The 12,240-nt window shown below is 51.4% G+C and overlaps 1 protein-coding gene across 1 annotated transcript in view; it reads left to right on the forward strand.

Annotated features, from left to right (window-relative positions):
* The window catches only part of LOC143358837 (neurotrimin), a 144,004-nt gene extending 132,015 nt beyond the window's left edge, over positions 1-11,989 (forward strand). The window contains exons 9-10 of the mRNA XM_076796312.1: positions 10,399-10,464; positions 11,823-11,989. Of these exons, the coding sequence (XP_076652427.1) occupies positions 10,399-10,464; positions 11,823-11,989 (233 nt within the window). The remainder of the gene's footprint in view (positions 1-10,398; positions 10,465-11,822) is intronic.
* Positions 11,990-12,240: the final 251 nt, after the last annotated feature.

Raw genomic sequence — 12,240 nt, forward strand, 5'->3', positions numbered from 1 at the left:
GTTATGTAGGACTATCTCTGGGGGGAACCCCCAGAGACTACCCACTAAAACCTCACGCCCACCTCAGTTATAGGGGAGATGCCTGGATCAAACGAGTACTCAACAGGACACCTCCCAGCTAACATCATACCCCAAGGAGGGGGTTAGCCTCCCCCATTGCCTACACTATAAGACCCCGGGCGGAGGGACCCGCCCGGTGTCCCCATCCCAGGAGCCTTCGGATTGGGCTTCCCCAAGCCCCAGCTCGGTCCACCCACAGGTCCCAGAGTCTTCGTGCCCCGCTCGGAGCCGGTATCCCGAAGGAACCAGTCCCGGCCGAGGCAAGAAGACACCGGAAGGAAGGGCCGTCGGAAGCGCGATCCGGCAGGCCCCGACCCTTTTTACCCAAAACCGCTCACGGATCTCCCTCCCCTAGGGGAGGGACGGACCGACACTCCCCCCCCCCCCCCACACCGCGAATACCCCCAAATCCTCCGCCCCCAATGGTGAGGGCACATCATGGCGCGGGGAGTCCCCCGCGCCCTCCCCTCCCTCACCACTCTCCCTCGTGGGGGGCACACGTCGGCGCGGGGGTCGTCCCCGCGCCCAAACTCTCCTGGCTGAACCCAGGTCACGCTCCCGAGCCCGCTCGGCGGCCTCCTTCTGCGACATTATATGTCCATGTGAACATATATGGACATATATTATATACCATGTGGTCGACCACGGCCGCCAGCGAGAGGTCCCACCCGCCCACTGCGGCTCTAAGGACACGGCGCGGCTCTGCCCAAGCAGGGCACTCCTCCAAGGTATGCCGCGCCGTGTCCACATCTTCGCCGCAGTGGTAGCACTGCGCAGTCGGCACCCGCCCCATCTTATGCAGGTACTCTCCGAAGCAACCATGGCCGGAGAGCACTTGCGTAAGGCGCAAGGTCAACCTTCCCCGCCTCCTGCACCATATATCGAATATGGGCAGGAGGGCCCGGACAGTCGGACGTCTGGAGGACGCCAACAGAGCACCCTCCACTCCGAAAATACTTCCGTCCGGGCCTGGCGATTCTGGCCCTCGAGCTCCTCCTCCTCCCCGCGCGTGAGATCCACCCCCGACAGGCGGTGGAAGGTGCGAGCGATGTGGTATAGCTTCGCCCGCTCCGCCGCCACCACATTGAAGGGTGAAACCACGGCGAGGAGTCCCGCCGCCTCGGCGGAGATGGTGCGGTGACCCCGTATGGCCCGCAGAACCAGCCGGCACCGCACCCTTTCCAAGAGTGCTTGGCTGCGCCGGCTGGCCCCGAGCGAGCGGTGCCATACGGGTGACTAATTCTGAGGCCTGCCCTAGACACTATTTTCATTAGATACTCTTATGTTTTAACTATAAGCTGTTAAAAACTCATTTTCATCGTTTTGTAAAATCAAAAATTTTTAAGATATCAAGAAATCCTTTGAGATTCATTGATAGATCACTAAAGACTACACGTATTCAAATTTTTACATAATCCGAAACACTAATCAGAAAAGTGTCCGAGTTCGCGTGGAATGACCCAATTTTAACAGTGCCTATATCATTTCTCATGGCTGAAACGATTTTACCTGGTTGAAAAAGTGAATATAATAGGTCTTTTTTACATAATTGTTAGAAAGTGTTACTTCGATGTTTTCTCTTTGAAATTTCGTTTTTTAATTTGTGGAGCTTCAAACATTGCGGTCAGGTAAGACCGGGAAAAAATGCGGCGTCCGGCGATTCAGATAGCTAATTGTAAGTGCACCAACTGATCGACCGCTGTCCATTCATAGTAGTGGCCCCAACAACGTCGAAAAAAACTATTGGAACAAAGACCGCTGTTCATTCAACAAAATTTCTGTACCCTGTTTTTGAATCTAGCGGCTATATGCATTCGGCGTCTGACCCATCTTGTTTAATCCGACTCTAATTCGTTGCTCACTAGGTTGTCGGACGTCCCAGGAAGAGCGCCCGCGACTACTCCGTTCGCATCGGTCCTGCCAGAGGGCGTCCTGGTCTTTCGTCTGTAGGTTTACGGTCTGGGGGATTTCCAAACTGCGGCCTACTACCGCCGGGAAACCGGAACTGGATGGAAGGCAGTGTTGCGTGTTGTAGTACAGAGAACTTTATTGCGACTTAACTCGACGAAGGCTGATACAGAAGAGCGAGATTACGAATCTCAACGGCGGCAAATCCGTTTTGGGTCGTCGGACACGCAGAGTCTAGAGGGGCGACTCACTCTTGCCGCCCGCACGCGGCTAGTGCCGGCGACGCTAGCGCTGCGGCAAGGTGCGGAAACACACGTAGCCCCTACACACTCCCCCCAAGGAAGAACGGCAGCGAACAAACAAACAAGATATTTCGCTTTGAGGCTACATAAAATTACAAACGACTCTTATAACCTACGACTTACATGCTACGCGTATATTTACAAAACCTTAACCTAATGTACGGAGTCCGCAAAGGTGACTCTTTTTCGCGAGTAGGTGCGCACAGGCACGCTCGGCAACGACGGGGCACCGCTCGATACTGGGACCGCAAGTCCCTCACAAACGCTATGCGTGGGTTTCAACAGCTCTACAGAGACGCTGCGCGGTAAACCGTTGACCTCGATTGAATACACTTGTTCGGAAATACGCTGGAGCACCCGATGGGGTCCCGTGTAAGGCCGTTCTAACGGTCTACGCACGGATTTAACAAGCATAAATACATGCGAACATGATCCGAGATCTTTGTACACAAAGGCTTTAACGCTACGCTTGTGTGCTACGGGCACAGGCTTGACGGCACGCATATACTGTCGGAATTCCTCGAGGAATGGCTGCGGATCAGGGCTAAAATTATGTAACAGGAAAAATTCGCCCGGCAGACGCAACGAGGTTTCGTAAACGTAATCGGCAGGAGAAGCGTTGGTATCGAGACGGATATGGGTACGCAACCCTAACAGTACAATAGGTAAGACGCGCGACCATTGCTGATTGGCGTGACACATGATTGCTGCCTTCAAGACGCGGTGCCAGCGCTCAACCATGCCGTTAGACGCGGGGTGATACGCGGTGGTTCTTTTTCTCCGGCAGCCAACGAGCGCCAGAAGGGCTGAAAAAAGCTGTGACTCGAATTGCGGACCTTGATCACTCGTCAAAAATGCAGGAGCGCCGAAACGTGACACCCAATGCTCGAAAAAGGCGCGGCCGACCGTCTGAGCGGGCGTCTCCTTCAGGGGAAAGGCCTCAGCCCAGCGAGAGAATCTGTCGATCATGGTAAGGCAATATTGTAAACCTTCGCTGACCGGCAGCGGACCGACAAGGTCGATGTGTACGTGAGTAAAACGTCCGTCGGGCGCGACGAACTGGGACGGAGTCAGCTTGACGTGTCGAGAAATTTTAGATTGTTGGCAATCAACACACGACTTACACTGGCGAGCTATGTTGCGGTGCATGTCGGGCCAGACATATCGCTGTCGTATGAGTCGGTCAGTGACTTTTGCGCTCGGATGTGCGGGAGAATGAAAGAGCTTGAACAATCGCTCGCGCAAGGAGGCGGGGATATACGGACGGATGCACTCCTCATATACGCTGCAATACACAGGAGAGTAATCTGTGCCCCACGTGAGCCTCTTAAGAGCAAGAGAGTGGTCGGGCGATGCAAGAATTTCCTTAAGCTCGGGGTCGTTTTCCTGCTCGCGGGAGAGCTCATTCAAATCGAATTGCGTCGGCAGACGAATTGCCTCGGTACGCGAAAGCGAATCGGCAACGACGTTTTCATTGCCGGGCAAGAAGAGAATTTTCGACATAAATTGTGCTATGTAGCACAACTGCCGACTCTGCCGAGGAGACGCACGCTCAGAGTTCTGCGCGAAGGCGTAGATGAGCGGTTTGTGGTCGGTGTAGATATTGAATTCGCGACCTTCTAGGAAGTGGCGAAAGTGGCGCACAGCTTCGTATGCTGCAGTAAGCTCACGGTCGTACGTGCTGTATTTGCACTGAGTCGGGGAAAACTTACGCGAGAAAAAGGCGAGCGGTCTCCAACTGTCGCCACACAGCTGCTCGAGAACTGCACCCATGGCCACGTCGGAGGCGTCTGAGACAAGGCGCACGGTGGCCGATTCGCAGGGGTGCGTTATAAGGGCAGCGTTCGCAAGATCATTCTTGCATTTAACAAAAGCCGCTTCGGCTTCGGGCGTCCATACAATGGGTCGCTTATCACGTTTACGCGCGTCCTGCATGTACGCGTTCAACGGAGCTTGAGTGGCGGCAGCGTGAGGGATACAGCGCCGATAAAAATTTACCATTCCTAGAAAACGACGCAGGTCGTCGATCGTGCGCGGTTTGGGGAAACGACTAATAGCCTCGACCTTCTCTGGAGTGGGTTTAAACCCCTCAGAGTTAACTAGGTGTCCCAAAAAAACTAACTCGGATACGCCGAAACGACATTTATCGAGGTTCACGCGCAGATGAAAGTCACGTAAACGCTCCAGGACGATCGCCAGATGAGTCTCATGTTCTTCCGGAGAGGAAGAGGCGATGAGGATGTCATCGAGAAACGTGAAAACGAAATCGAGATCGCTGAGAGCACGGTTTATATATCATTGAAAGGTTTGCCCCGCGTTGCGGAGGCCAAAGGTCATCGCACAGTATTTTGAATATCTTCAGCGGCTACGGGTATCTGATGAGACGCTCTGTACAGGTCTAGCGCCGTGAAAATGGTCTTGCCGTGAAGGTTAGCCGGGAAATCGTGCAGGTGAGGCACGGGGTAACGATCGGGTATCGTCACGCTATTCAAACGGCGGTAATCTCCGCCTACCCGCCATTCACCGGACTTCTTTTTGACTAAGTGGATGGGACTAGCCCAAGGGCTGCTAGAAGGCCTGCATATCATGTGATGATACACACCGCGCGACTCGAGAGGAGTCGGTTGCTCGAGTCCGATGACTTGCGGAAAACGAGCTAATATACCAGAGTACTTGAACGACGGTCCAAGGACGTTCACGCATGAAGAGGGAGAGCTCGCGATACCGGCCAAAACAAACAAACCGGTAGCAGAATCTATCAGGCGACGCCTCTTCAAATCTACCGTGAGACCATGATGCGTCAGCAGGTCGGCTCCTATGATGGGATACGGGACTGTTGCTACGCAAAAATTCCACTCGATCGGGCGACGCAATCCGAAATCGAGGGCAACGCGAATATCGCCATACGTATCGATACGGGTGTCGTTCGCGGCAAACAATTTAAACGCGCTGGGACGCGCACGCGACGCAGCTGAAACCGGCAGCAAAGACAGGTCCGAACCTGTGTCTACGAGAAAGGTACGGCCTGACTTACGGTCGCGTATGTGGAGACGTTTCGAGGACGCATAACACTCTCCAACAGTCTCCGAGGAGGAGGGTGGCCTCAGTTTTCCGACGCTCTAGGAGGACTGCAGACGGCAGAGACCGGAAGGGTCACGACTCTGGGACCTATTCCGCGTTCTCGAAGCGACATTTCTCCCGGAGCTGCGCTGGTGTGTCCGCGAGACACGCTCGATCGCGGTATTCAATCTAGCTACCTCACGGAAGAGTTTGTCCAACTGCTCCTGCACGGAGCCCGGCCGCGATACATCGGCAGCTGCTGCGAGGACAGAAGCGCTCGCTGGCTGTATCGTCTCGACGATCTTATCGGCCAGAAGGGCCATCTCCTGCAGGTCGTCATGCTTGGACGCAACTAGGATCGCGCGACACTGCTCGGGCAGCAGGTCGAAAAAAATCGATTTAAGCACATTATCCGCGCAAGCACCATTGTTTAAATTACGCATGAGCGACAAGATATGCGAAGGTTTGCCATGTGACGCCACCTGCCCCTTGAGGAGCTGCCGGAGTTTCGTTTCGGCCGAAGTGGAGAGCGTGGAAATAATGCGCTCTTTGATCCGATTATACGGCGCGACGGGATCCGGTGACAATATGAGATCGGATATAACCGACGCGGTATCCGCATCCAGGCCGGCGATTACGGTGTCGGCCATTGTGGTCTGGCTCGTAATTCGTGCGTTTCGAAACGACGCCTCGACCTGTCCGAACCATAGCGCAGGGTCGTTCTTGAAAAATACGGGGAGTTTCGGCGCACGATAACTATCTACGCGGTTCGCGAACGCGTCGGCATCCGATGCAGAACGGGCGTTTAAAAGTTCGCGCGCGGCCTCGAGCTCCGCCTCTAACCGTGCGATTCTATCTTCGGGCGTGGGTTGCGACATTTTTCACACGCGAGACTAGAACTAAAACGGAACTAAAAACGACTTAAAAAATACGCTCACTTCACCACGATGGCAGCTTTCCACGGCTTCGGCAACGGCGTCAGCAACGGTACCCACGTGGCGGCAGCAATGGCGGCGATAATGGTACCCTTCTGGCGGCAGCAATGGCGGCGACGGTGGTACCCACGTGGCGTCGATGGCTTCACGCTCGGCGGCTACAACGTGCAGCGAGCGGCCTGCTCGCCGCCTGGAAACAGGAACGGCGGATTGCAGCGAGCGGATTGCTCGCCGCCAGGAAACCTCTTCCTCGACGGATCTCCGAACAACGTGCACGGGTTCCGAGCACGTGCAGCCAGGCTTTTCGGTACGAAAAGCACGTCGGCGGCTGTACAACGGCAGCAACAGGCGATGTCCGTTCCACGAAGCGTCGTTTGCCTCGTCACAGTTTCGAAAATTTTCCGAAAACACGACTATGACGTCGGCGACGATCACGTCGGGGTCACCAAATGTAGGTTTACGGTCTGGGGGATTTCCAGACTGCGGCCTACTACCGCCGGGAAACCGGAACTGGATGGAAGGCACTGTTGCGTGTTGTAGTACAGAGAACTGTATTGCGACTTAACTCGACGAAGGCTGATACAGAAGAGCGAGATTACGAATCTCAACGGCGGCAAATCCGCTATGGGTCGTCGGACACGCAGAGTCTAGAGGGGCGACTCACTCTTGCCGCCCGCACGCGGCTAGTGCCGGCGACGCTAGCGCTGCGGCAATGTGCGGAAAAACACGTAGCCCCTACACGTCATGTAGGGATATTGGCGCTGCCACGCGATTCCCCTAGACACGCTAATAGAAAATATGCTCCGACGAAGTTTGCAGTGCCAACCTACGGCAAAGCAGGCCAGAGAATCGTCATCGATTCAGTGTCGCCAAGTACTACCCAAACAGGAAGATTTTTCCATTTCTCATTTCCGCTTCCACTATCACATTCCAACACCATATTTTTTCCGTGAAAAAATGCGTTGCGTATACCCCGACTCCCTGGGGGAAGCCGGGGTTATGTGGGACTATACCCGGGAAGAGTCTCCGGAGTCTACCCACTAAAAAACGCATGCCCACCTAAGCTAAAGGGGAGGTGCCTGGATCACGCGAGTACTCCACAGGACACCTCCCAGCTATCATACTACCCGGGGGAGGGGTAAGCCTCCCCCACTGCCTAGTCTATAAGAACCCGGGCGGAGGGACCCGCCTGGTGTCCCCATCCCTGGCGCCTTCGGATTGGGCTTCCCCAAGCCCCAGCTCGGTCCACCCACAGGTCCCGGCGCCTCAGTGCCCCGCCGGAGCAGACAGCCCGAAGGTCCCCGGCTCGACCAAGGCAAGAAGACGCCGCCACCGGTAAGGAAAGGTCGTCGGAGGCGCAATCCGGTACGCCCCGACCCTTCCCACACCACCTCCCACGCATTCCCCTCAAACAGCGCTGGTAAGGTGGACGGATTAACCCCCCCCCCCCCCATACCGAGAATTAACTCGGTCGGCGTCGACCCGTCCCGGAAGAAGCTATGCTCCCCCCCGGGGGCCAGGGTCAGCTCACACCCCGACCCTCCCGCCCCCCGAATTCACCGCCCTCCTCTCGAGCAAACGTCGACGCGGGGGAACTCGCCGCGCAGACCGACGCGGGAGTGTCCCCGCGCCCACACCCTCCTAGAGCCCAGGTCTCTCTCCCGGGCCCGCTCGGCGGCCTCCTTCTGCGCCACTATGATTTCGCAAAAGGAGGCACCGCCATCCACGACCGCTCACTCGCGGCCATGTGTGTGGCCACGGCCGCGAGCGAGAGATTCCACCCTTCCACTGCGGCTCTCAAGACACGGCGGAGCTCGGACCAGGCCGGGCACTCCTCTAACATGTGCCGCGCCGTGTCAACATCTTCGTCGCACAGGGGGTACTGCACCGCCAGCTCCCACCTCATCCTATGCATCCTGTGCACTCCCCGAAGCACCCATGACCAGAGAGCACCTGCGTGAGGCGGAAGGTCAACCTTCCCTGCCTCCTGCACCATATATCAAATATTGGCAGGAGGGCCCGATCGGTCGTACGTGCCGAGGGGGCGAGCAGTCGCCTTCATTTGGCAAACGTGTCCACCCGGGCCTGGTATTTCAGAGCCCCTAGCTCTTCATCCTCCCTGCGCGTAAGTTCCACCCGCAGGGGCGGTGGGACGAGCAGACGACGTGGTATAGACTCGTCCGTTTCGCCGCCATCAAATGGAACGGTGAATCCACGGCGAGGAGGCGCGCCACCTCAGCGGAGATGGTGCGGTACCCCCGTCTAACCCGCAAGTCCAGCCGGCACCGCACTCTTTCCAAGAGCACTTGGCTGTGCCGGCTGGCCTCAAGCAAGCGGTGCCACAGGACGGACTTTCAACTTCAATTTTTTTTTTGTCTTTTTGGGTGCCAATCATTACAAAAGATTATAAAAATACGAGTTATATTCACATTTCATTGTGGAAATGCTTAAGAAAGAAAATTGAATACAAAAACTTACCTATTTCTGCATTTCCACAATGAAATCTGAATATAACTCGTATTTTTATAATCTTTTGCAATGATTGGCACCCAAAAAGACAACAAAAAAATGTATTTAATTAAGCATAGTAAGCAAAGACATACTTGAGTGGTACCAACATCGACTACGCATAGCGACGGCCCTGGCGAGTCGCGAAAAGGCTGCAATGGCCGTCTGGCGCGAACGCGTCGCGCACACGCTGTCAATTAACATTTTCTGATCCTTCTCGTACATTAAGGGAACCAAATACTTTTCGTGAATGGTTTCTTTACCAGAAATGTCTGTAGAATGCATTCCTGTGTAGTAAATTCCTGCTAGATAAAGGATTTTTCACATAAATACAAAAATAGAGCGTACAAAGTACCCGCGGCGGCACATTTTCAAACTTTAACAACCATTTACAACTATTAGGAAGTACATAAAAATATAATTGACTATATGAATATGTAGAGGAGAGTCCCCTCTATCTCTTGACTCAAATTTGAACTTTCTCGCGTGTTTAGTTTTTGCGTAACACGTCGTTTCGTATCAAAATCGGGCATTTTTACAAAAACCAAAATTTTTCGAAAACGTTGCGTGATGGAGCAATTCTACTTTCAGATTCGGTTTTAGGATGAGAAAGTGTATAAGAATCACCCAACAGGTATTGCAAAACTCGAAAAAAGTTTAATTTTGTTGGACAGTGTTATTCCTTCGAACAGCTTGCCCGCCTCGTCGAGTAAACAAACCGGCCGGTATGCAGAAGGAGACTTTGTGGGTTTTCCCTCCTTGTGGAGTAGAAACAGGCATGCATTTTTCCATATCCTGGGGAAGATTCCCCAGATCAGGCTCGCGTCCAGGACGCTCCTGAAGGCCAGGGCGAGGACGGTTAGAGCCAAGGCCGTTATACCACTCAGAACTCCATCTCGGCCGGAGCTTTCTTTCCCTTAGCCCGGAGCTAGCAAACGGCCCGGTAATCCCATTCCACCACCATGAGCACACTCCAACATGCCCCACTAAGACCGTAGACTGGTCACGTGACGTGCCGCGTGGTACGACTGAGGCGACACTTGGCGGTGACAGTGGCATCTAGAAGTGTCTCCCATTCGCCCCACTCACCTCCGTCGCGCACGCGAAACGTGTCACATATTACTCTGCTCATCAGGGAGGGGGTACGTTGTATTCCTCTCGATTTTCTCGACCTGGCGACACCGCATCGATCCTCTCTCGCTGCATGATCATCGATCAGTGTCGCAATAGTTCTCTCGATTCGCTATCGAATAAAGTTGTTACGTTTCACTCACGTGTTCAGAAATTAATAATACGTCTCCTAGTGTTTAACTGCAGAGTAGGCTGCATCGTAGTTCAGTATGTATCCACAGGACTCTTCAGCCTACAGCTATCGATTCGGAGGGACGTTGGAAAATTTTCCATATCGCAACGTATAACTCCACACAATCGAATTCTGTACAAATTTTAACAGCTTCTGGTTGACATATGTGTGCTTGACATATGGTCCCTTTCAAACTTTCTCTTCTCGATGAGTAGAAGGTGAAATTTTTCGTGATCAGTAATGATATATTATGTATAACACTGTGTGCAATTTAATCACACTAACAACGATGACTAATAATTTTATTCTATTGTTATTGCAGGAAAATTAAGACATAATTCGGGCAATGACATTTTTGAAGGAAATCAAGACATGCTCAAGGAACGAGGTGCGTATCACTCGTGAATTTGATGTATATATATATATGGTGGGCAGTAATCTAGAACAATCGGAGAGTGGGATTACTTTACTTGAAAAAATGAAAACAAAATTGTGTATTACAATTTTTTCCTCCAAGGTTTTCCTTTTGAGAGAATTGATTTTTAAGATCGAAAAAATTCGCAAACCAAACACAACTTGGCTATCGTGTCATTTATGATATTATTAGTTGTTTCTGTCTGAGCCAGTATTTATGAATGTTTGCCGGCATACAAAATGTTTTTTATGTCATGACAACTGAAGGATATATTTATGTTGCTACCTTTAAGTGGGCCATTCAGTGTACACATATAATCCCCAGTAATGCAAAATACATTTACAACTACATTTGCAGATGATACTGTAATTTTAACTACACACGAAGACCTCTAAGTTACCTCCGATCTATTACAAAACAGCTTACCGTCATCGAAAGATGATTAAAGCTAATGAAAACAAATCAGTACATGTACCCTTCACACTGAGAAAGAAAATCTCCTCTGGTAACACTAAACAATACCACACTCCCACAAACTAACACGGTTAATTATCTTGGTATGCATTTAGATCGGATGCTCACATGGGGGACTATATTTGGCAAAAGAGGAAACAGCTTGGAACTCAGTCACGTAAAATGTACTGGTTATTAGGACTCAATTCCAAGCTTTCACTAAACAGCTAACTAACAAATACCAAATGTAGTTGAAATTATCGAAATACAAATATTTGTTTATCACAAGACGTTACTGGCAATGGTAGATGGCAATGTCTGCATTGCAGATTCATTGACGATGGAAAAATCTCACAGAAATGTTGGTAAAAGTTCTGTGGAAAACGAATGACAAATAAAAAACTTTTCGATTTGCATTGATATTGTAATCGATACGCAGCCTTTTAAACTGTGCCGCGTACCTCGACCCTTAATGCCTCTTTGTGGTCTACTCGCTCTCTTTTGTGTTCGGTGAACTTCAAATAACGTAGTACCTACCGATACGATCATTGATACTCCAGAGATCCGAGGTTTTATCACTCTTGGAGGCAATGTCAAGACGAGTGTCCTCACTCTAACTTCCCCTTCTACTGCACTATTTCCCACGCTGCCGCGGCCCGGTCATGTGACGCATTGCGTCTCTGTCGTGCATGTGTCACGATGTCACGTGACTAATCCGGCACTGGCGGAGAGAGATGACAAAGAGATTTTTATTTTCACTGTGAGAGGAATATAACGTGTTCATGAATACATCGAATGATCACATGTTTTTAAAATGCCACTTAATTTTATAGCGACAAATACTGACATAATAGTAACTTTATAAATTTCTTTTCCAGACTTGAAATTACGTGGTCGTAAGGAGACCGATGGCGACGATGTCGACGATTACGATGATTCTGGAGTGATGACAAAGGACAACCCTTTTATCCTGATTTTAATTTTAGTTTCATTTACTATCTATCTCCATCATCAGCCACAGTTGAGAACGTTCTATTCGGTTTAAAAAATTTGCCACCGCAGTGATAGTATATCATCGAATTCTCTTTTCGATCGCAACCCATTGAAAATTTGTAAATCCATTTAGAACTTCATCGCTCAGGGACTCCATTCGAGGATAAGTTTCATGAAATGCGCTGACCACATATACTTTATTGTATAATAACATCCTAACGTGTAATGATGTTAGATATTGTAAATTATTCGTAAACAATAATGAAATAGTCTGAAAGTGGAACGTCATTCCTTGCCGTGGAA

The sequence above is a fragment of the Halictus rubicundus genome, chromosome 11, assembly GCF_050948215.1.
Source record: "Halictus rubicundus isolate RS-2024b chromosome 11, iyHalRubi1_principal, whole genome shotgun sequence".
Classification (NCBI taxonomy): domain Eukaryota; kingdom Metazoa; phylum Arthropoda; class Insecta; order Hymenoptera; family Halictidae; genus Halictus; species Halictus rubicundus.